Source organism: Telmatherina bonti (genome assembly GCF_933228915.1).
Source record: "Telmatherina bonti genome assembly, chromosome: 3".
Taxonomy (NCBI): domain Eukaryota; kingdom Metazoa; phylum Chordata; class Actinopteri; order Atheriniformes; family Telmatherinidae; genus Telmatherina; species Telmatherina bonti.
The window spans coordinates 3,127,166-3,149,490 of NC_136621.1; the positions used below are offsets into that span (position 1 = coordinate 3,127,166).

At 35.0% G+C, this 22,325-nt stretch overlaps 1 protein-coding gene across 1 annotated transcript; it reads right to left on the minus strand.

The window, feature by feature from the left end:
* Positions 1–526: 526 nt before the first annotated feature.
* On the minus strand, positions 527–20,629 carry fgf8b (fibroblast growth factor 8b). Its single transcript, XM_079264411.1, has 5 exons — positions 20,396–20,629; positions 20,276–20,312; positions 19,527–19,707; positions 1,559–1,665; positions 527–1,329 (listed from the first exon to the last, which is right to left on the minus strand). The coding sequence occupies exons 1-5, from the start codon at positions 20,452–20,454 to the stop codon at positions 1,033–1,035; spliced, it is 681 nt and encodes a 226-aa protein (XP_079120537.1). The 5' UTR covers positions 20,455–20,629; the 3' UTR covers positions 527–1,032.
* Positions 20,630–22,325: the final 1,696 nt, after the last annotated feature.

Consider the following 22,325-nt stretch of genomic DNA (forward strand, 5'->3'; position numbering starts at 1 on the left):
TGCCTCTTCCCAGCCATTCCCCCTCTTTCAGTCGATGCCACATTTTGCCAAACAGGGCCTGATGCTTTTTCTGCAACCCCTCATCTCCCTCTCCGCACCCCCGCCCCCTCCAAACCCCTCACCCCTCCCTGTGTGACTGGCTTCTTTTTGATAACTGACCCCTCCTCGTGTTATTATTCGAACCCACTATTGTATAACATGCCCTTTTATATGAGCTTCCACAAAGGGCCCATTTGATCAGAGGGTTACGGTGTGCGATCGTGAGAAATGCAACTACATGGTGGTAACCTTTGTTTGGGCCAAAATGGTGGGCTGACCTCATTGCTTTTAATGCATAGCTCGGGCCATTCAGGCCCAAGTCTCACTTGCTGAGCACATTGAATTCTGAAGCCTGTCACAGATATTGCCCCTCAGTTATCTGGGTCTTCGGCTCAAAGAAGACGATGAGAAAAAAAACAACATTTCTGGGGGCTAGCCCCCCGTTCCACCAAACAGCCACACAGAGAGGCCATGCAGCCTGACAACGGATTCTTTAGTAGTTTTAATATACACTCTACAATAAATATTTCCATCATTTGATGTCATTTACATTTTTACAGTAAAAATATATCCATATATGTAGAAAAGACAACAGGTTATATATTCTCCAGAAACCATGTGAACTGAGGCTCGCGCTGTAACCACAGATAGCTGCCACGTCTAGCTTCATTGTACTCATTTCTCTTCTTAACATTCTTCGTTGCTAAGCTGGCTAACGTCTAACCACAGGCCTCCAGTCACGACATTATTGTTGAGCCCTCCAGTATTTAAAATGCCCTGATTTAATAACAAGAAGACCCTTCCTACAGGCTGGCTGAAGTGGAAATAACTAGATTAGATAGTTTACATACAAGCCAGTACCAAGAATTACATAATAAGTCCAGAAACGAGGCGGAAATCTCATGGGCACTTGAGAGTAAAATTCCCTCCAAGCAAATGCTTCCTCCTGAAGTAAGCTGTCCGTCTGCGGTTCTCCCTCAGCGGTCTCGGTCCTTAGCGTCCCCCCGAGCGCTGCTGATGGGAGTGTTTAGTCCGCTTGCTGAAAGGCTGCATGGGGACAGGGAGAGGAAGCACATCAAACGCTCTCCTCTCACTTAGCAAGTGTCCCCTAGGTAGACGCTTCATGAAGTGGGCCTCCCTCTGGTGCTGCTTGGTCTTGGAGGCCTTCCTGGGGCGGCCTTTGCGTGTGAAAGCCATGTACCAGCCCTCATACTTGGCGTTCTGGAGGGCTGTGTAGTTGTTTTCCAGAACAATCTCTGTGAAGATGCAGTCTTTGCCTCGTCCTTTCCGCTGGGAGAGAAGAAAGGTGGGGAGAAGTTGAGATGTTTTGGACCGTCTCCAGGAAGTGGAAACAAAACCAAAAACTCCTTTAAACCCTAGGAGGGCTGCCCAGATAAATCTCTCATTTGCTCTGGCTCTGAATGTGTCCTAACAATCTGTCTGGAATAGCAATTCCAGGAATGAAAAAAGCTTCAAGATGTGATTGTATGCAGCCACAAGTGCAGGAATTCCAGATTACCTTGCCAATCAGCTTCCCCCTCTTGTTCATACATATGTAATATCCTGTCTTCGACCCTTTAATACGAACACGACTTCCAAAAGAGTCCGTCTCCACTTCCAGTTTAGCTGCACAGACAAAAACAAATCACAAGACATGACAGGACGACACATCAGGCATGTGCCTCACCATGCCGAGATGGGATGCAAATGAGCTCGCCACTTTCTTCTCCCACATTTATTCTTAGTATTCAGATTGTAACGAACCCGATCCAGTCATCATGAAGCAGTTTTCCATTGACCTGAAATGATCAGGACCAGTCAACCAGCATCATGAGGAAGACATGGATTCCCACTTCGCCCCCGTGATCCGGCAGCCACCTTTAACAAAGCATGCAAGCCTTCCAAAATAGCACCAAATGATAGTGATTTTGTACGGAGGGATTGTTGTCGAATGCTTGTTAAATGCTGTGCAGTGATGCATCTCCGGCCGGGGATAAAGCAGAGTGAGAACACTGCGGTCAGAGACAGCCACAAGCAGAGCAACGGTCAGAACTGGCCCGTTACAAGAGGGACACCCACTAAAGACGTGTAGCGGAGTGACCGCCTCTCTGTCAACGGAGTTCAGGCGAAGAGATTTAAACACAAAAGTGGAAACAGGAGAGGAAAAGGTGGAGATGCTGACTTCACCTTATAAACGGAGTCATACGATGAGTCCTGAAGCAATGAAGTTCCCCATAAAGTCGGGCTCCAAGGCAGGTGGGGGGGTGGAGCAGGCAGAGAGAGGTGGGGGGTTGGTGGGGGGGGGCAAGGCATGCGCGTCGTCTCTCCCGGAAAATACAAATATGGGCAAAGAGGTGGAGCTGAGATGGGGGCTGTGAGCATCATGGTGGATGATTGACATCAAGCGAACTCCGAGCTTTCTGTAGCTAAGAGCTAACCAAGCTAACCCGGAGATAACGGGAGCTAACCAGCTAACGGAGGTAAGCGGGCTAAAGCTAAGTCACGTTGTTAATCGGCTAAAAACTGCGGTTGTTCTACGTTCGTCTGACTTGAAGCGGGAGATTGGGTACCTGTCAATCAAAAGGACACGCCCTGAATATGTCGAACTTCGAGATTAAATTACTTTTAAACGGCAAGTTAGAAAAAAATTCACTCCCCCCACAGTTGTCATGAAGGTAAACCTGACCTATTAAACCTAAAATGGATTTTTAAACCAGGCTGTAAACATGTTTATTTCTGCTGTAAACATGTTTATTTTTGCTGTAAACATGTTTATTCCTGCTGTAAACATGTTTATTTCTGCTGTAAACATGTTTATTCCTGCTGTAAACGTTTATTTCTGCTGTAAACATGTTTATTCCTGCTGTAAACATGTTTATTTCTGCTGTAAACATGTTTATTCCTGCTGTAAACATGTTTATTTCTGCTGTAAACATGTTTACTTCTGCTGTAAACATGTTTATTTCTGTTGTAAACGTGTTTATTTCTGTTGTAAACGTGATTATTTCTGCTGTAAACGTGTTTATTTCTGCTGTAAATGTGTTTATTTCTGCTGTAAACATGTTTATTCCTGCTGTAAACATGTTTATTCCTGCTGTAAACATGTTTATTTCTGCTGTAAACATGTTTATTTCTGCTGTAAACATGTTTATTCCTGCTGTAAACATGTTTATCCCTGCTGTAAACATGTTTATTTCTGCTGTAAACATGTTTATTTCTGCTGTAAACATGTTTACTTCTGCTGTAAACATGTTTATTTCTGTTGTAAACGTGATTATTTCTGCTGTAAATGGGTTTATTTCTGCTGTAAATGTGTTTATTTCTGCTGTAAACATGTTTACTTCTGCTGTAAACATGTTTACTTCTGTTGTAAACGTGTTTATTTCTGTTGTAAACGTGATTATTTCTGTTGTAAACGTGATTATTTCTGCTGTAAATGTGTTTATTTCTGCTGTAAATGTGTTTATTTCTGCTGTAAACATGTTTACTTCTGCTGTAAACATGTTTATTTCTGTTGTAAACGTGTTTATTTCTGTTGTAAACGTGTTTATTTCTGCTGTAAATGTGTTTATTTCTGCTGTAAACATGTTTACTTCTGCTGTAAACATGTTTATTTCTGTTGTAAACGTGTTTATTTCTGTTGTAAACGTGATTATTTCTGCTGTAAATGTGTTTATTTCTGCTGTAAATGTGTTTATTTCTGCTGTAAACATGTTTACTTCTGCTGTAAACATGTTTATTTCTGTTGTAAACGTGTTTATTTCTGTTGTAAACGTGATTATTTCTGCTGTAAATCTGTTTACTTCTGCTGTAAACATGTTTATTTCTGTTGTAAACGTGTTTATTTCTGTTGTAAACGTGTTTATTTCTGCTGTAAATGTGTTTATTTCTGCTGTAAACATGTTTACTTCTGCTGTAAACATGTTTATTTCTGTTGTAAACGTGTTTATTTCTGTTGTAAACGTGATTATTTCTGCTGTAAATGTGTTTATTTCTGCTGTAAATGTGTTTATTTCTGCTGTAAACATGTTTACTTCTGCTGTAAACATGTTTATTTCTGTTGTAAACGTGTTTATTTCTGTTGTAAACGTGATTATTTCTGCTGTAAATCTGTTTATTTCTGCTGTAAATGTGTTTATTTCTGCTGTAAACATGTTTATTTCTGCTGTAAACATGTTTATTCCTGCTGTAAACATGTTTATTTCTGCTGTAAACATGTTTATTCCTGCTGTAAACATGTTTATTTCTGCTGTAAACATGTTTACTTCTGCTGTAAACATGTTTATTTCTGTTGTAAACGTGTTTATTTCTGTTGTAAACGTGATTATTTCTGCTGTAAACGTGTTTATTTCTGCTGTAAATGTGTTTATTTCTGCTGTAAACATGTTTATTTCTGCTGTAAACATGTTTATTCCTGCTGTAAACATGTTTATTTCTGTTGTAAACGTGATTATTTCTGCTGTAAACATGTTTACTTCTGCTGTAAACATGTTTATTTCTGTTGTAAACGTGTTTATTTCTGTTGTAAACGTGATTATTTCTGCTGTAAATGTGTTTATTTCTGCTGTAAATGTGTTTATTTCTGCTGTAAATGTGTTTATTTCTGCTGTAAACATGTTTACTTCTGCTGTAAACATGTTTATTTCTGCTGTAAACATGTTTACTTCTGCTGTAAACATGTTTATTTCTGTTGTAAACGTGTTTATTTCTGTTGTAAACGTGATTATTTCTGCTGTAAACGTGTTTATTTCTGCTGTAAATGTGTTTATTTCTGCTGTAAACATGTTTATTTCTGTTGTAAACATGTTTATTCCTGCTGTAAACATGTTTATTTCTGCTGTAAACATGTTTATTTCAGCTGTAAACATGTTTATTCCTGCTGTAAACATGTTTATTCCTGCTGTAAACATGTTTATTTCTGCTGTAAACATGTTTACTTCTGCTGTAAACATGTTTATTTCTGTTGTAAACGTGATTATTTCTGCTGTAAATGTGTTTATTTCTGCTGTAAATGTGTTTATTTCTGCTGTAAACATGTTTACTTCTGCTGTAAACATGTTTATTTCTGTTGTAAACGTGTTTATTTCTGTTGTAAACGTGATTATTTCTGTTGTAAACGTGATTATTTCTGCTGTAAATGTGTTTATTTCTGCTGTAAACATGTTTACTTCTGCTGTAAACATGTTTATTTCTGTTGTAAACGTGTTTATTTCTGTTGTAAACGTGTTTATTTCTGCTGTAAATGTGTTTATTTCTGCTGTAAACATGTTTACTTCTGCTGTAAACATGTTTATTTCTGTTGTAAACGTGTTTATTTCTGTTGTAAACGTGGTTATTTCTGCTGTAAACATGTTTACTTCTGCTGTAAACATGTTTATTTCTGTTGTAAACGTGTTTATATCTGTTGTAAACGTGATTATTTCTGCTGTAAATCTGTTTATTTCTGCTGTACATGTGTTTATTTCTGCTGTAAACATGTTTATTTCTGCTGTAAACATGTTTATTCCTGCTGTAAACATGTTTATTTCTGCTGTAAACATGTTTACTTCTGCTGTAAACATGTTTATTTCTGTTGTAAACGTGTTTATTTCTGTTGTAAACGTGATTATTTCTGCTGTAAACGTGTTTATTTCTGCTGTAAATGTGTTTATTTCTGCTGTAAACATGTTTATTTCTGCTGTAAACAAGTTTATTCCTGCTGTAAACATGTTTATTTCTGTTGTAAACGTGATTATTTCTGCTGTAAACATGTTTACTTCTGCTGTAAACATGTTTATTTCTGCTGTAAACATGTTTATTCCTGCTGTAAACATGTTTATTTCTGCTGTAAACATGTTTATTTCTGCTGTAAACATGATTATTTCTGTTGTAAACGTGTTTATTTCTGTTGTAAACGTGTTTATTTCTGTTGTAAACGTGATTATTTCTGCTGTAAACGTGTTTATTTCTGCTGTAAATGTGTTTATTTCTGCTGTAAACATGTTTATTTCTGCTGTAAACATGTTTATTCCTGCTGTAAACATGTTTATTTCTGCTGTAAACATGTTTATTTCTGCTGTAAACATGTTTATTCCTGCTGTAAACATGTTTATTCCTGCTGTAAACATGTTTATTTCTGCTGTAAACATGTTTACTTCTGCTGTAAACATGTTTATTTCTGTTGTAAACGTGATTATTTCTGCTGTAAATGTGTTTATTTCTGCTGTAAATGTGTTTATTTCTGCTGTAAACATGTTTACTTCTGCTGTAAACATGTTTATTTCTGTTGTAAACGTGTTTATTTCTGTTGTAAACGTGATTATTTCTGTTGTAAACGTGATTATTTCTGCTGTAAATGTGTTTATTTCTGCTGTAAACATGTTTACTTCTGCTGTAAACATGTTTATTTCTGTTGTAAACGTGTTTATTTCTGTTGTAAACGTGTTTATTTCTGCTGTAAATGTGTTTATTTCTGCTGTAAACATGTTTACTTCTGCTGTAAACATGTTTATTTCTGTTGTAAACGTGTTTATTTCTGTTGTAAACGTGATTATTTCTGCTGTAAATGTGTTTATTTCTGATGTAAATGTGTTTATTTCTGCTGTAAACATGTTTACTTCTGCTGTAAACATGTTTATTTCTGTTGTAAACGTGTTTATTACTGTTGTAAACGTGATTATTTCTGCTGTAAATCTGTTTATTTCTGCTGTAAATGTGTTTATTTCTGCTGTAAACATGTTTATTTCTGCTGTAAACATGTTTATTCCTGCTGTAAACATGTTTATTTCTGCTGTAAACATGTTTACTTCTGCTGTAAACATGTTTATTTCTGTTGTAAACGTGTTTATTTCTGTTGTAAACGTGATTATTTCTGCTGTAAACGTGTTTATTTCTGCTGTAAATGTGTTTATTTCTGCTGTAAACATGTTTATTTCTGCTGTAAACATGTTTATTCCTGCTGTAAACATGTTTATTTCTGCTGTAAACATGTTTATTTCTGTTGTAAACGTGTTTACTTCTGCTGTAAACATGTTTATTTCTGTTGTAAACGTGTTTATTTCTGTTGTAAACGTGATTATTTCTGATGTAAATGTGTTTATTTCTGCTGTAAATGTGTTTATTTCTGCTGTAAACCTGTTTACTTCTGCTATAAACATGTTTATTTCTGTTGTAAACGTGTTTATTTCTGTTGTAAACGTGATTATTTCTGCTGTAAATGTGTTTATTTCTGCTGTAAATGTGTTGATTTCTGCTGTAAACATGTTTACTTCTGCTGTAAACATGTTTATTTCTGTTGTAAACGTGTTTATTTCTGTTGTAAACGTGATTATTTCTGCTGTAAATGTGTTTATTTCTGCTGTAAATGTGTTTATTTCTGCTGTAAACATGTTTACTTCTACTGTAAACATGTTTATTTCTGTTGTAAACGTGTTTATTTCTGTTGTAAACGTGATTATTTCTGCTGTAAATGTGTTTATTTCTGCTGTAAATGTGTTTATTTCTGCTGTAAACATGTTTACTTCTGCTGTAAACATGTTTATTTCTGTTGTAAATGTGTTTATTTCTGTTGTAAACGTGTTTATTTCTGCTGTAAATGTGTTTATTTCTGCTGTAAACATGATTATTTCTGCTGTAAACATGTTTATTTCTGCTGTAAACATGATTATTTCTGTTGTAACCGTGTTTATTTCTGCTGTAAATGTGTTTATTTCTGCTGTAAACATGTTTATTTCTGCTGTAAACATGTTTATTCCTGCTGTAAACATGTTTATTTCTGCTGTAAACATGTTTATTTCTGCTGTAAACATGTTTATTCCTGCTGTAAACATGTTTATCCCTGCTGTAAACATGTTTATTTCTGCTGTAAACATGTTTATTTCTGCTGTAAACATGTTTACTTCTGCTGTAAACATGTTTATTTCTGTTGTAAACGTGATTATTTCTGCTGTAAATGTGTTTATTTCTGCTGTAAATGTGTTTATTTCTGCTGTAAACATGTTTACTTCTGCTGTAAACATGTTTACTTCTGTTGTAAACGTGTTTATTTCTGTTGTAAACGTGATTATTTCTGTTGTAAACGTGATTATTTCTGCTGTAAATGTGTTTATTTCTGCTGTAAATGTGTTTATTTCTGCTGTAAACATGTTTACTTCTGCTGTAAACATGTTTATTTCTGTTGTAAACGTGTTTATTTCTGTTGTAAACGTGTTTATTTCTGCTGTAAATGTGTTTATTTCTGCTGTAAACATGTTTACTTCTGCTGTAAACATGTTTATTTCTGTTGTAAACGTGTTTATTTCTGTTGTAAACGTGATTATTTCTGCTGTAAATGTGTTTATTTCTGCTGTAAATGTGTTTATTTCTGCTGTAAACATGTTTACTTCTGCTGTAAACATGTTTATTTCTGTTGTAAACGTGTTTATTTCTGTTGTAAACGTGATTATTTCTGATGTAAATGTGTTTATTTCTGCTGTAAATGTGTTTATTTCTGCTGTAAACCTGTTTACTTCTGCTATAAACATGTTTATTTCTGTTGTAAACGTGTTTATTTCTGTTGTAAACGTGATTATTTCTGCTGTAAATGTGTTTATTTCTGCTGTAAATGTGTTTATTTCTGCTGTAAATGTGTTTATTTCTGCTGTAAACATGTTTACTTCTGCTGTGAACATGTTTATTTCTGTTGTAAACGTGTTTATTACTGTTGCAAACGTGATTATTTCTGATGTAAATGTGTTTATTTCTGCTGTAAATGTGTTTATTTCTGCTGTAAACCTGTTTACTTCTGCTATAAACATGTTTATTTCTGTTGTAAACGTGATTATTTCTGCTGTAAATGTGTTTATTTCTGCTGTAAATGTGTTTATTTCTGCTGTAAATGTGTTTATTTCTGCTGTAAACATGTTTACTTCTGCTGTAAACATGTTTACTTCTGTTGTAAACGTGTTTATTCCTGTTGTAAACGTGATTATTTCTGCTGTAAATGTGTTTATTTCTGCTGTAAATGTGTTTATTTCTGCTGTAAACATGTTTACTTCTGCTGTAAACATGTTTACTTCTGTTGTAAACGTGTTTATTCCTGTTGTAAACGTGATTATTTCTGCTGTAAATGTGTTTATTTCTGCTGTAAATGTGTTTATTTCTGCTGTAAACATGTTTACTTCTACTGTAAACATGTTTATTTCTGTTGTAAACGTGTTTATTTCTGTTGTAAACGTGATTATTTCTGCTGTAAATGTGTTTATTTCTGCTGTAAATGTGTTTATTTCTGCTGTAAACACGTTTACTTCTGCTGTAAACATGTTTATTTCTGTTGTAAACGTGTTTATTTCTGCTGTAAACGTGTTTATTTCTGCTGTAAATGTGTTTATTTCTGCTGTAAACATGTTTACTTCTGCTGTAAACATGTTTATTTCTGTTGTAAATGTGTTTATTTCTGTTGTAAACGTGTTTATTTCTGCTGTAAATGTGTTTATTTCTGCTGTAAATGTGTTTATTTCTGCTGTAAACATGTTTACTTCTGCTGTAAACATGTTTACTTCTGTTGTAAACGTGTTTATTCCTGTTGTAAACGTGATTATTTCTGCTGTAAATGTGTTTATTTCTGCTGTAAATGTGTTTATTTCTGCTGTAAACATGTTTACTTCTGCTGTAAACATGTTTACTTCTGTTGTAAACGTGTTTATTCCTGTTGTAAACGTGATTATTTCTGCTGTAAATGTGTTTATTTCTGCTGTAAATGTGTTTATTTCTGCTGTAAACATGTTTACTTCTACTGTAAACATGTTTATTTCTGTTGTAAACGTGTTTATTTCTGTTGTAAACGTGATTATTTCTGCTGTAAATGTGTTTATTTCTGCTGTAAATGTGTTTATTTCTGCTGTAAACACGTTTACTTCTGCTGTAAACATGTTTATTTCTGTTGTAAACGTGTTTATTTCTGCTGTAAACGTGTTTATTTCTGCTGTAAATGTGTTTATTTCTGCTGTAAACATGTTTACTTCTGCTGTAAACATGTTTATTTCTGTTGTAAATGTGTTTATTTCTGTTGTAAACGTGTTTATTTCTGCTGTAAACGTGTTTATTTCTGCTGTAAATGTGTTTATTTCTGCTGTAAACATGTTTACTTCTGCTGTAAACATGTTTATTTCTGTTGTAAATGTGTTTATTTCTGTTGTAAACGTGTTTATTTCTGCTGTAAATGTGTTTATTTCTGCTGTAAATGTGTTTATTTCTGCTGTAAACATGTTTACTTCTGCTGTAAACATGTTTATTTCTGTTGTAAACATGTTTATTTCTGCTGTAAACATGTTTACTTCTGCTGTAAACATGTTTACTTCTGCTGTAAACATGTTTATTTCTGTTGTAAACATGTTTATTTCTGCTGTAAACATGTTTATTTCTGTTGTAAACGTGATTATTTCTGCTGTAAATGTGTTTATTTCTGCTGTAAATGTGTTTATTTCTGCTGTAAACATGTTTACTTCTGCTGTAAACATGTTTATTTCTGTTGTAAACGTGTTTATTTCTGTTGTAAACGTGATTATTTCTGATGTAAATGTGTTTATTTCTGCTGTAAATGTGTTTACTTCTGCTGTAAACATGTTTATTTCTGTTGTAAACATGTTTATTTCTGCTGTAAACATGTTTATTTCTGCTGTAAACATGTTTACTTCTGCTGTAAACATGTTTATTTCTGTTGTAAACGTGTTTATTTCTGTTGTAAACGTGATTATTTCTGTTGTAAACGTGATTATTTCTGCTGTAAATGTGTTTATTTCTGCTGTAAACATGTTTACTTCTGCTGTAAACATGTTTATTTCTGTTGTAAACGTGTTTATTTCTGTTGTAAACGTGTTTATTTCTGCTGTAAATGTGTTTATTTCTGCTATAAACATGTTTACTTCTGCTGTAAACATGTTTATTTCTGTTGTAAACGTGTTTATTTCTGTTGTAAACGTGATTATTTCTGCTGTAAATCTGTTTATTTCTGATGTAAATGTGTTTATTTCTGCTGTAAACATGTTTACTTCTGCTGTAAACATGTTTATTTCTGTTGTAAACGTGTTTATTACTGTTGTAAACGTGATTATTTCTGCTGTAAATCTGTTTATTTCTGCTGTAAATGTGTTTATTTCTGCTGTAAACATGTTTATTTCTGCTGTAAACATGTTTATTCCTGCTGTAAACATGTTTATTTCTGCTGTAAACATGTTTACTTCTGCTGTAAACATGTTTATTTCTGTTGTAAACGTGTTTATTTCTGTTGTAAACGTGATTATTTCTGCTGTAAACGTGTTTATTTCTGCTGTAAATGTGTTTATTTCTGCTGTAAACATGTTTATTTCTGCTGTAAACATGTTTATTCCTGCTGTAAACATGTTTATTTCTGCTGTAAACATGTTTATTTCTGTTGTAAACGTGTTTACTTCTGCTGTAAACATGTTTATTTCTGTTGTAAACGTGTTTATTTCTGTTGTAAACGTGATTATTTCTGATGTAAATGTGTTTATTTCTGCTGTAAATGTGTTTATTTCTGCTGTAAACCTGTTTACTTCTGCTATAAACATGTTTATTTCTGTTGTAAACGTGTTTATTTCTGTTGTAAACGTGATTATTTCTGCTGTAAATGTGTTTATTTCTGCTGTAAATGTGTTGATTTCTGCTGTAAACATGTTTACTTCTGCTGTAAACATGTTTATTTCTGTTGTAAACGTGTTTATTTCTGTTGTAAACGTGATTATTTCTGCTGTAAATGTGTTTATTTCTGCTGTAAATGTGTTTATTTCTGCTGTAAACATGTTTACTTCTACTGTAAACATGTTTATTTCTGTTGTAAACGTGTTTATTTCTGTTGTAAACGTGATTATTTCTGCTGTAAATGTGTTTATTTCTGCTGTAAATGTGTTTATTTCTGCTGTAAACATGTTTACTTCTGCTGTAAACATGTTTATTTCTGTTGTAAATGTGTTTATTTCTGTTGTAAACGTGTTTATTTCTGCTGTAAATGTGTTTATTTCTGCTGTAAACATGATTATTTCTGCTGTAAACATGTTTATTTCTGCTGTAAACATGATTATTTCTGTTGTAACCGTGTTTATTTCTGCTGTAAATGTGTTTATTTCTGCTGTAAACATGTTTATTTCTGCTGTAAACATGTTTATTCCTGCTGTAAACATGTTTATTTCTGCTGTAAACATGTTTATTTCTGCTGTAAACATGTTTATTCCTGCTGTAAACATGTTTATCCCTGCTGTAAACATGTTTATTTCTGCTGTAAACATGTTTATTTCTGCTGTAAACATGTTTACTTCTGCTGTAAACATGTTTATTTCTGTTGTAAACGTGATTATTTCTGCTGTAAATGTGTTTATTTCTGCTGTAAATGTGTTTATTTCTGCTGTAAACATGTTTACTTCTGCTGTAAACATGTTTACTTCTGTTGTAAACGTGTTTATTTCTGCTGTAAATGTGTTTATTTCTGCTGTAAACATGTTTACTTCTGCTGTAAACATGTTTATTTCTGTTGTAAACGTGTTTATTTCTGTTGTAAACGTGATTATTTCTGCTGTAAATGTGTTTATTTCTGCTGTAAATGTGTTTATTTCTGCTGTAAACATGTTTACTTCTGCTGTAAACATGTTTATTTCTGTTGTAAACGTGTTTATTTCTGTTGTAAACGTGATTATTTCTGATGTAAATGTGTTTATTTCTGCTGTAAATGTGTTTATTTCTGCTGTAAACCTGTTTACTTCTGCTATAAACATGTTTATTTCTGTTGTAAACGTGTTTATTTCTGTTGTAAACGTGATTATTTCTGCTGTAAATGTGTTTATTTCTGCTGTAAATGTGTTTATTTCTGCTGTAAATGTGTTTATTTCTGCTGTAAACATGTTTACTTCTGCTGTGAACATGTTTATTTCTGTTGTAAACGTGTTTATTACTGTTGCAAACGTGATTATTTCTGATGTAAATGTGTTTATTTCTGCTGTAAATGTGTTTATTTCTGCTGTAAACCTGTTTACTTCTGCTATAAACATGTTTATTTCTGTTGTAAACGTGATTATTTCTGCTGTAAATGTGTTTATTTCTGCTGTAAATGTGTTTATTTCTGCTGTAAATGTGTTTATTTCTGCTGTAAACATGTTTACTTCTGCTGTAAACATGTTTACTTCTGTTGTAAACGTGTTTATTCCTGTTGTAAACGTGATTATTTCTGCTGTAAATGTGTTTATTTCTGCTGTAAATGTGTTTATTTCTGCTGTAAACATGTTTACTTCTGCTGTAAACATGTTTACTTCTGTTGTAAACGTGTTTATTCCTGTTGTAAACGTGATTATTTCTGCTGTAAATGTGTTTATTTCTGCTGTAAATGTGTTTATTTCTGCTGTAAACATGTTTACTTCTACTGTAAACATGTTTATTTCTGTTGTAAACGTGTTTATTTCTGTTGTAAACGTGATTATTTCTGCTGTAAATGTGTTTATTTCTGCTGTAAATGTGTTTATTTCTGCTGTAAACACGTTTACTTCTGCTGTAAACATGTTTATTTCTGTTGTAAACGTGTTTATTTCTGCTGTAAACGTGTTTATTTCTGCTGTAAATGTGTTTATTTCTGCTGTAAACATGTTTACTTCTGCTGTAAACATGTTTATTTCTGTTGTAAATGTGTTTATTTCTGTTGTAAACGTGTTTATTTCTGCTGTAAATGTGTTTATTTCTGCTGTAAATGTGTTTATTTCTGCTGTAAACATGTTTACTTCTGCTGTAAACATGTTTACTTCTGTTGTAAACGTGTTTATTCCTGTTGTAAACGTGATTATTTCTGCTGTAAATGTGTTTATTTCTGCTGTAAATGTGTTTATTTCTGCTGTAAACATGTTTACTTCTGCTGTAAACATGTTTACTTCTGTTGTAAACGTGTTTATTCCTGTTGTAAACGTGATTATTTCTGCTGTAAATGTGTTTATTTCTGCTGTAAATGTGTTTATTTCTGCTGTAAACATGTTTACTTCTACTGTAAACATGTTTATTTCTGTTGTAAACGTGTTTATTTCTGTTGTAAACGTGATTATTTCTGCTGTAAATGTGTTTATTTCTGCTGTAAATGTGTTTATTTCTGCTGTAAACATGTTTACTTCTGCTGTAAACATGTTTATTTCTGTTGTAAACGTGATTATTTCTGCTGTAAATGTGTTTATTTCTGCTGTAAATGTGTTTATTTCTGCTGTAAACATGTTTACTTCTGCTGTAAACATGTTTATTTCTGTTGTAAACGTGTTTATTTCTGTTGTAAACGTGATTATTTCTGATGTAAATGTGTTTATTTCTGCTGTAAATGTGTTTACTTCTGCTGTAAACATGTTTATTTCTGTTGTAAACATGTTTATTTCTGCTGTAAACATGTTTACTTCTGCTGTAAACATGTTTATTTCTGTTGTAAACGTGATTATTTCTGCTGTAAACGTGTTTATTTCTGCTGTAAACATGTTTACTTCTGCTGTAAACATGTTTATTTCTGTTGTAAACGTGTTTATTTCTGTTGTAAACGTGATTATTTCTGTTGTAAACGTGATTATTTCTGCTGTAAATGTGTTTATTTCTGCTGTAAACATGTTTACTTCTGCTGTAAACATGTTTATTTCTGTTGTAAACGTGTTTATTTCTGTTGTAAACGTGTTTATTTCTGCTGTAAATGTGTTTATTTCTGCTGTAAACATGTTTACTTCTGCTGTAAACATGTTTATTTCTGTTGTAAACGTGTTTATTTCTGTTGTAAACGTGATTATTTCTGCTGTAAATGTGTTTATTTCTGCTGTAAATGTGTTTATTTCTGCTGTAAACATGTTTACTTCTGCTGTAAACATGTTTATTTCTGTTGTAAACGTGTTTATTACTGTTGTAAACGTGATTATTTCTGCTGTAAATCTGTTTATTTCTGCTGTAAATGTGTTTATTTCTGCTGTAAACATGTTTATTTCTGCTGTAAACATGTTTATTCCTGCTGTAAACATGTTTATTTCTGCTGTAAACATGTTTACTTCTGCTGTAAACATGTTTATTTCTGTTGTAAACGTGTTTATTTCTGTTGTAAACGTGATTATTTCTGCTGTAAACGTGTTTATTTCTGCTGTAAATGTGTTTATTTCTGCTGTAAACATGTTTATTTCTGCTGTAAACATGTTTATTCCTGCTGTAAACATGTTTATTTCTGCTGTAAACATGTTTATTTCTGTTGTAAACGTGTTTACTTCTGCTGTAAACATGTTTATTTCTGTTGTAAACGTGTTTATTTCTGTTGTAAACGTGATTATTTCTGATGTAAATGTGTTTATTTCTGCTGTAAATGTGTTTATTTCTGCTGTAAACCTGTTTACTTCTGCTATAAACATGTTTATTTCTGTTGTAAACGTGTTTATTTCTGTTGTAAACGTGATTATTTCTGCTGTAAATGTGTTTATTTCTGCTGTAAATGTGTTTATTTCTGCTGTAAACATGTTTACTTCTGCTGTAAACATGTTTATTTCTGTTGTAAACGTGTTTATTTCTGTTGTAAACGTGATTATTTCTGCTGTAAATGTGTTTATTTCTGCTGTAAATGTGTTTATTTCTGCTGTAAACATGTTTACTTCTACTGTAAACATGTTTATTTCTGTTGTAAACGTGTATTTCTGTTGTAAACGTGATTATTTCTGCTGTAAATGTGTTTATTTCTGCTGTAAATGTGTTTATTTCTGCTGTAAACATGTTTACTTCTGCTGTAAACATGTTTATTTCTGTTGTAAATGTGTTTATTTCTGTTGTAAACGTGTTTATTTCTGCTGTAAATGTGTTTATTTCTGCTGTAAACATGATTATTTCTGCTGTAAACATGTTTATTTCTGCTGTAAACATGATTATTTCTGTTGTAACCGTGTTTATTTCTGCTGTAAATGTGTTTATTTCTGCTGTAAACATGTTTATTTCTGCTGTAAACATGTTTATTCCTGCTGTAAACATGTTTATTTCTGCTGTAAACATGTTTATTTCTGCTGTAAACATGTTTATTCCTGCTGTAAACATGTTTATCCCTGCTGTAAACATGTTTATTTCTGCTGTAAACATGTTTATTTCTGCTGTAAACATGTTTACTTCTGCTGTAAACATGTTTATTTCTGTTGTAAACGTGATTATTTCTGCTGTAAATGTGTTTATTTCTGCTGTAAATGTGTTTATTTCTGCTGTAAACATGTTTACTTCTGCTGTAAACATGTTTACTTCTGTTGTAAACGTGTTTATTTCTGTTGTAAACGTGATTATTTCTGTTGTAAACGTGATTATTTCTGCTGTAAATGTGTTTATTTCTGCTGTAAATGTGTTTATTTCTGCTGTAAACATGTTTACTTCTGCTGTAAACATGTTTATTTCTGTTGTAAACGTGTTTATTTCTGTTGTAAACGTGTTTATTTCTGCTGTAAATGTGTTTATTTCTGCTGTAAACATGTTTACTTCTGCTGTAAACATGTTTATTTCTGTTGTAAACGTGTTTATTTCTGTTGTAAACGTGATTATTTCTGCTGTAAATGTGTTTATTTCTGCTGTAAATGTGTTTATTTCTGCTGTAAACATGTTTACTTCTGCTGTAAACATGTTTATTTCTGTTGTAAACGTGTTTATTTCTGTTGTAAACGTGATTATTTCTGATGTAAATGTGTTTATTTCTGCTGTAAATGTGTTTATTTCTGCTGTAAACCTGTTTACTTCTGCTATAAACATGTTTATTTCTGTTGTAAACGTGTTTATTTCTGTTGTAAACGTGATTATTTCTGCTGTAAATGTGTTTATTTCTGCTGTAAATGTGTTTATTTCTGCTGTAAATGTGTTTATTTCTGCTGTAAACATGTTTACTTCTGCTGTGAACATGTTTATTTCTGTTGTAAACGTGTTTATTACTGTTGCAAACGTGATTATTTCTGATGTAAATGTGTTTATTTCTGCTGTAAATGTGTTTATTTCTGCTGTAAACCTGTTTACTTCTGCTATAAACATGTTTATTTCTGTTGTAAACGTGATTATTTCTGCTGTAAATGTGTTTATTTCTGCTGTAAATGTGTTTATTTCTGCTGTAAATATGTTTACTTCTGCTGTAAACATGTTTATTTCTGTTGTAAACGTGTTTATTTCTGTTGTAAACGTGATTATTTCTGCTGTAAATGTGTTTATTTCTGCTGTAAATGTGTTTATTTCTGCTGTAAACATGTTTACTTCTGCTGTAAACATGTTTACTTCTGTTGTAAACGTGTTTATTCCTGTTGTAAACGTGATTATTTCTGCTGTAAATGTGTTTATTTCTGCTGTAAATGTGTTTATTTCTGCTGTAAACATGTTTACTTCCACTGTAAACGTGTTTATTTCTGTTGTAAACGTGATTATTTCTGCTGTAAATGTGTTTATTTCTGCTGTAAATGTGTTTATTTCTGCTGTAAACACGTTTACTTCTGCTGTAAACATGTTTATTTCTGTTGTAAACGTGTTTATTTCTGCTGTAAATGTGTTTATTTCTGCTGTAAACATGTTTACTTCTGCTGTAAACATGTTTATTTCTGTTGTAAATGTGTTTATTTCTGTTGTAAACGTGTTTATTTCTGCTGTAAATGTGTTTATTTCTGCTGTAAATGTGTTTATTTCTGCTGTAAACATGTTTACTTCTGCTGTAAACATGTTTATTTCTGTTGTAAACGTGTTTATTTCTGTTGTAAACGTGATTATTTCTGCTGTAAATGTGTTTATTTCTGCTGTAAATGTGTTTATTTCTGCTGTAAACATGTTTACTTCTGCTGTAAACATGTTTACTTCTGCTGTAAACATGTTGCCACTTTGTTAAAGCTTTTTTTTTTTTTTAGAAGAGTTAGTTAAACCTGTTTGGAAGAAATAATTAAACCTGTTTAGGAGAGCTCATTAAAACTGTTCAGGAGAACTAGTTAAACCTGTTTAAAAGGATAGTTAAAACTGTTTAGGACAGCTAGTTGAACATGTTTATGAGATCTAGGTAAAACTGTTTAGGAGAGTTAGTTAAACCTGTTTGGAAGAACTAGTTAGGAGAGTTAAACCTGTTTGGAAAAACTAGTTAAACCTGTTTAGGAGAGTTAAAACTGTTTAGAAAATCTAGTTAAACCTGTTTAGGAGAGTTAAAACATTTAGAAAATCTAGTTAAACCTGTTTATGAGATCTAGGTAAAACTGTTTAGGAGAGTTAGTTAAACCTGTTAAGAAAAACTAGTTAAACCTGTTTAGGAGAGTTAAAACTGTTTAGAAAATCTAGTTAAACCTGTTTATGAGATCTAGGTAAAACTGTTTAGGAGAGTTAGTTAAACCTGTTAAGAAAAACTAGTTAAACCTGTTTAGGAGAGTTAAACCTGTTTAGAAAATCTAGTTAAACCTGTTTATGAGATCTAGGTAAAACTGTTTAGGAGAGTTAGTTAAACCTGTTTGGAAGAACTAGTTAGGAGAGTTAAACCTGTTTGGAAAAACTAGTTAAACCTGTTTAGGAGAGTTAAAACTGTTTAGAAAATCTAGTTAAACCTGTTTAGGAGAGTTAAAACTGTTTAGAAAATCTAGTTAAACCTGTTTATGAGATCTAGGTAAAACTGTTTAGGAGAGTTAGTTAAACCTGTTAAGAAAAACTAGTTAAACCTGTTTAGGAGAGTTAAAACTGTTTAGAAAATCTAGTTAAACCTGTTTATGAGATCTAGGTAAAACTGTTTAGGAGAGTTAGTTAAACCTGTTAAGAAAAACTAGTTAAACCTGTTTAGGAGAGTTAAACCTGTTTAGAAAATCTAGTTAAACCTGTTTATGAGATCTAGGTAAAACTGTTTAGGAGAGTTAGTTAAACCTGTTTGGAAGAACTAGTTAGGAGAGTTAAACCTGTTTGGAAAAACTAGTTAAACCTGTTTAGGAGAGTTAAAACTGTTTAGAAAATCTAGTTAAACCTGTTTAGGAGAGTTAAAACTGTTTAGAAAATCTAGTTAAACCTGTTTATGAGATCTAGGTAAAACTGTTTAGGAGAGTTAGTTAAACCTGTTAAGAAAAACTAGTTAAACCTGTTTAGGAGAGTTAAAACTGTTTAGAAAATCTAGTTAAACCTGTTTATGAGATCTAGGTAAAACTGTTTAGGAGAGTTAGTTAAACCTGTTTGGAAGAACTAGTTAGGAGAGTTAAACCTGTTTGGAAAAACTAGTTAAACCTGTTTAGGAGAGTTAAAACTGTTTAGAAAATCTAGTTAAACCTGTTTATGAGATCTAGGTAAAACTGTTTAGGAGAGTTAGTTAAACCTGTTAAGAAAAACTAGTTAAACCTGTTTAGGAGAGTTAAACCTGTTTAGAAAATCTAGTTAAACCTGTTTAGGAGAAATATTTTAAATGGAAAAAATTATATTTTATAAAAACAGAGTTTGCTTTTCTTTAAAACCTAAATGACAGAACGGAAAAAAATCTACTGGACATTAAAAATGTGCACGCGCCATTTGCGTCTTACCGTGCACGGCCCCGTCGTCTCCGTTGGCGTTGACCCGCTTGTTGGACAGGACCTGGACGTGTTTGCCGCTGGTTCGGCTGTACAGCTGGTAGGTTCGGGTCAGTCTGCGGCTCATCCGGTCCGACAGCCGGCTCTGCTCGGTGACGTGGTGCTTGAAGTTAGGAGGAGACTGCACGGAGTTCTGCGGGACCATGGAAAACACGTCACATACATGTCACACACACGTCACACGCACGTCACATACATGTCACATACATGACATGACTTGTGAGCATCGCTGCGGTGTTTTGTCTCTGTCGCCTGCAGATGCGCGTGCAGATGCGCGTGCCAACCGTAGAAAAGGCCGCGGACTGCAGCTTCTTTCGTCATATTCACTAAAATAAACCAGTTCAGCTTCGTTTCCTGTGATTTATGGAGGCCTGTTTTTTGAAGATGCGTTCAAAGACCCTCATAGATGACAATTCACTCAGGTTGTTTTTACAGGCGATGATCTTTCACCCCCCCCCCCCCATCTCATCCAGCCACATGTGTTTTAGCAATCACCTCTTAGGCTGCAGCTTAAAAGTTGGAATTGTTGCCAAAGCAGCATAATAAACAGTTTTCACTGCGACTGCAGCCTGTTGCAGAGCTCCACACTGCAAACATGCCTGCATGCATCTTCACTTCAACTCGGATACATTAGAACTTTCCTCCAGATCAGTGTGTTTTATATTCCTGTATTCCTCTAGACGTGGAAATGTGTGTGTTACCTGTGCGTAAAAGCAAAGCGCTGCGAACTGAAGGAACCTGCAGCAAAAACAAGAGAACTTGGAGGTTTCCAGAAATATGTGCAGATAAACGAAATATTGCGTTGGCAGCTGTTTACTTACAGATAACCCAACCTGGATGTTCTGAGCCTCATCTTGTAATAGTACAAATACTGCTTCATGAATACTCCACTGGTTCGGTGCTGGAAGCCCCGCAAACAAAAAGTTTATCCCCCTTCCTCATACATGGGAACTGAGAACCATGGCAAAGAAAAAAAAAAAAAAAAAAAAAAAAATAATAATAATAGAAGCGCCGCGGTCCTCTGCTGCTGCTTCTCCTCTCTGAAGAAAAGTTTCAATCCAGATCTCCAGTCCGCCTCCAGATCTCCACTGTGACTTTCAGCAATGACGTTTCAGAGATGTGGATTTGCTGTGACACGCGCTGCATGCGGATGTTTCACGCGCGGAGCTCCACGCGCCACCGGAAAGGTGCGGGTCTCCTCAGAAAAACTGATGATGATGATGAATCAAACAAGTTGCAGCAGCGCAGCTCTAGCGTGCACCTTTCACCCACGCGCGCGCTTCGTGCGGGTGTGTCGGTCCTCGTGCAGCATCTGTGTCCCGCTAAATGCTTCAACTTGCGGGAAAGTCGGTCTGGTCGTCAGGAGCAGGCGGAGCGTTCAGGCTGAAACTGAAAACACTTAGCCTGCACCTATCTGCCTGTAACCCCCCCCCCCCCCAGGACCAGAGACCTGCTGGGCGGGGTGGGCGGTTGGGGGTGGGGGGTGGGGGGGTCTGTCTGCATGAACACGCAGCTTAAATCACAGAGAAGAAATCAAAGATCTGAAAGTAAATTTAACCCTTCATTCATCTCCTTCATGTCAGGAAAGTTTCGGCAGAAATGTCCTCATGGAAAATTCCCGGGAATGTCCTGAAGAAAATCTACAGTTTCATGAAGTTTTTCCCAACTGCAGGTCGGAGCTTGTTGGTGCTCCCCCAGGACTGACCTTCACTGCTTTTCATCCTACATGTAAGTAACATGTTTTCCATGTGAGCACATGACACACGATGGCTTCCATCTAACATGTGGGGTCTTCTCCCATTCCCAGTCCAACCTGTCCCCAGATGCCGTCCCTTTCCCAGTCCAACCTGTCCCCAGATGCCGTCCCTTTCCCAGTCCAACCTGTCCCCAGATGCCGTCCCTTTCCCAGTCCAACCTGTCCCCAGATGCCGTCCCTTTCCCAGTCCAACCTGTCCCCAGATGCCGTCCCTTTCCCAGTCCAACCTGTCCCCAGATGCCGTCCCATTCCCAGTCCAACCTGTCCCCAGATGCCGTCCCTTTCCCAGTCCAACCTGTCCCCAGATGCCGTCCCTTTCCCAGTCCAACCTGTCCCCAGATGCCGTCCCATTCCCAGTCCAACCTGTCCCCAGATGCCGTCCCATTCCCAGTCCAACCTGTCCCCAGATGCCGTCCCATTCCCAGTCCAACCTGTCCCCAGATGCCGTCCCTTTCCCAGTCCAACCTGTCCCCAGATGCCGTCCCTTTCCCAGTCCAACCTGTCTCCAGATGCCGTCCCATTCCCAGTCCAACCTCTCTCCAGATGCCGTCCCATTCCCAGTCCAACCTCTCTCCAGATGCCGTCCCATTCCCAGTCCAACCTGTCCCCAGATGCCGTCCCATTCCCAGTCCAACCTGTCTCCAGATGCCGTCCCTTTCCCAGTCCAACCTGTCCCCAGATGCCGTCCCTTTCCCAGTCCAACCTGTCTCCAGATGCCGTCCCATTCCCAGTCCAACCTGTCCCCAGATGCCGTCCCTTTCCCAGTCCAACCTGTCTCCAGATGCCGTCCCATTCCCAGTCCAACCTCTCTCCAGATGCCGTCCCATTCCCAGTCCAACCTCTCTCCAGATGCCGTCCCATTCCCAGTCCAACCTGTCCCCAGATGCCGTCCCATTCCCAGTCCAACCTGTCCCCAGATGCCGTCCCATTCCCAGTCCAACCTGTCTCCAGATGCCGTCCCATTCCCAGTCCAACCTCTCTCCAGATGCCGTCCC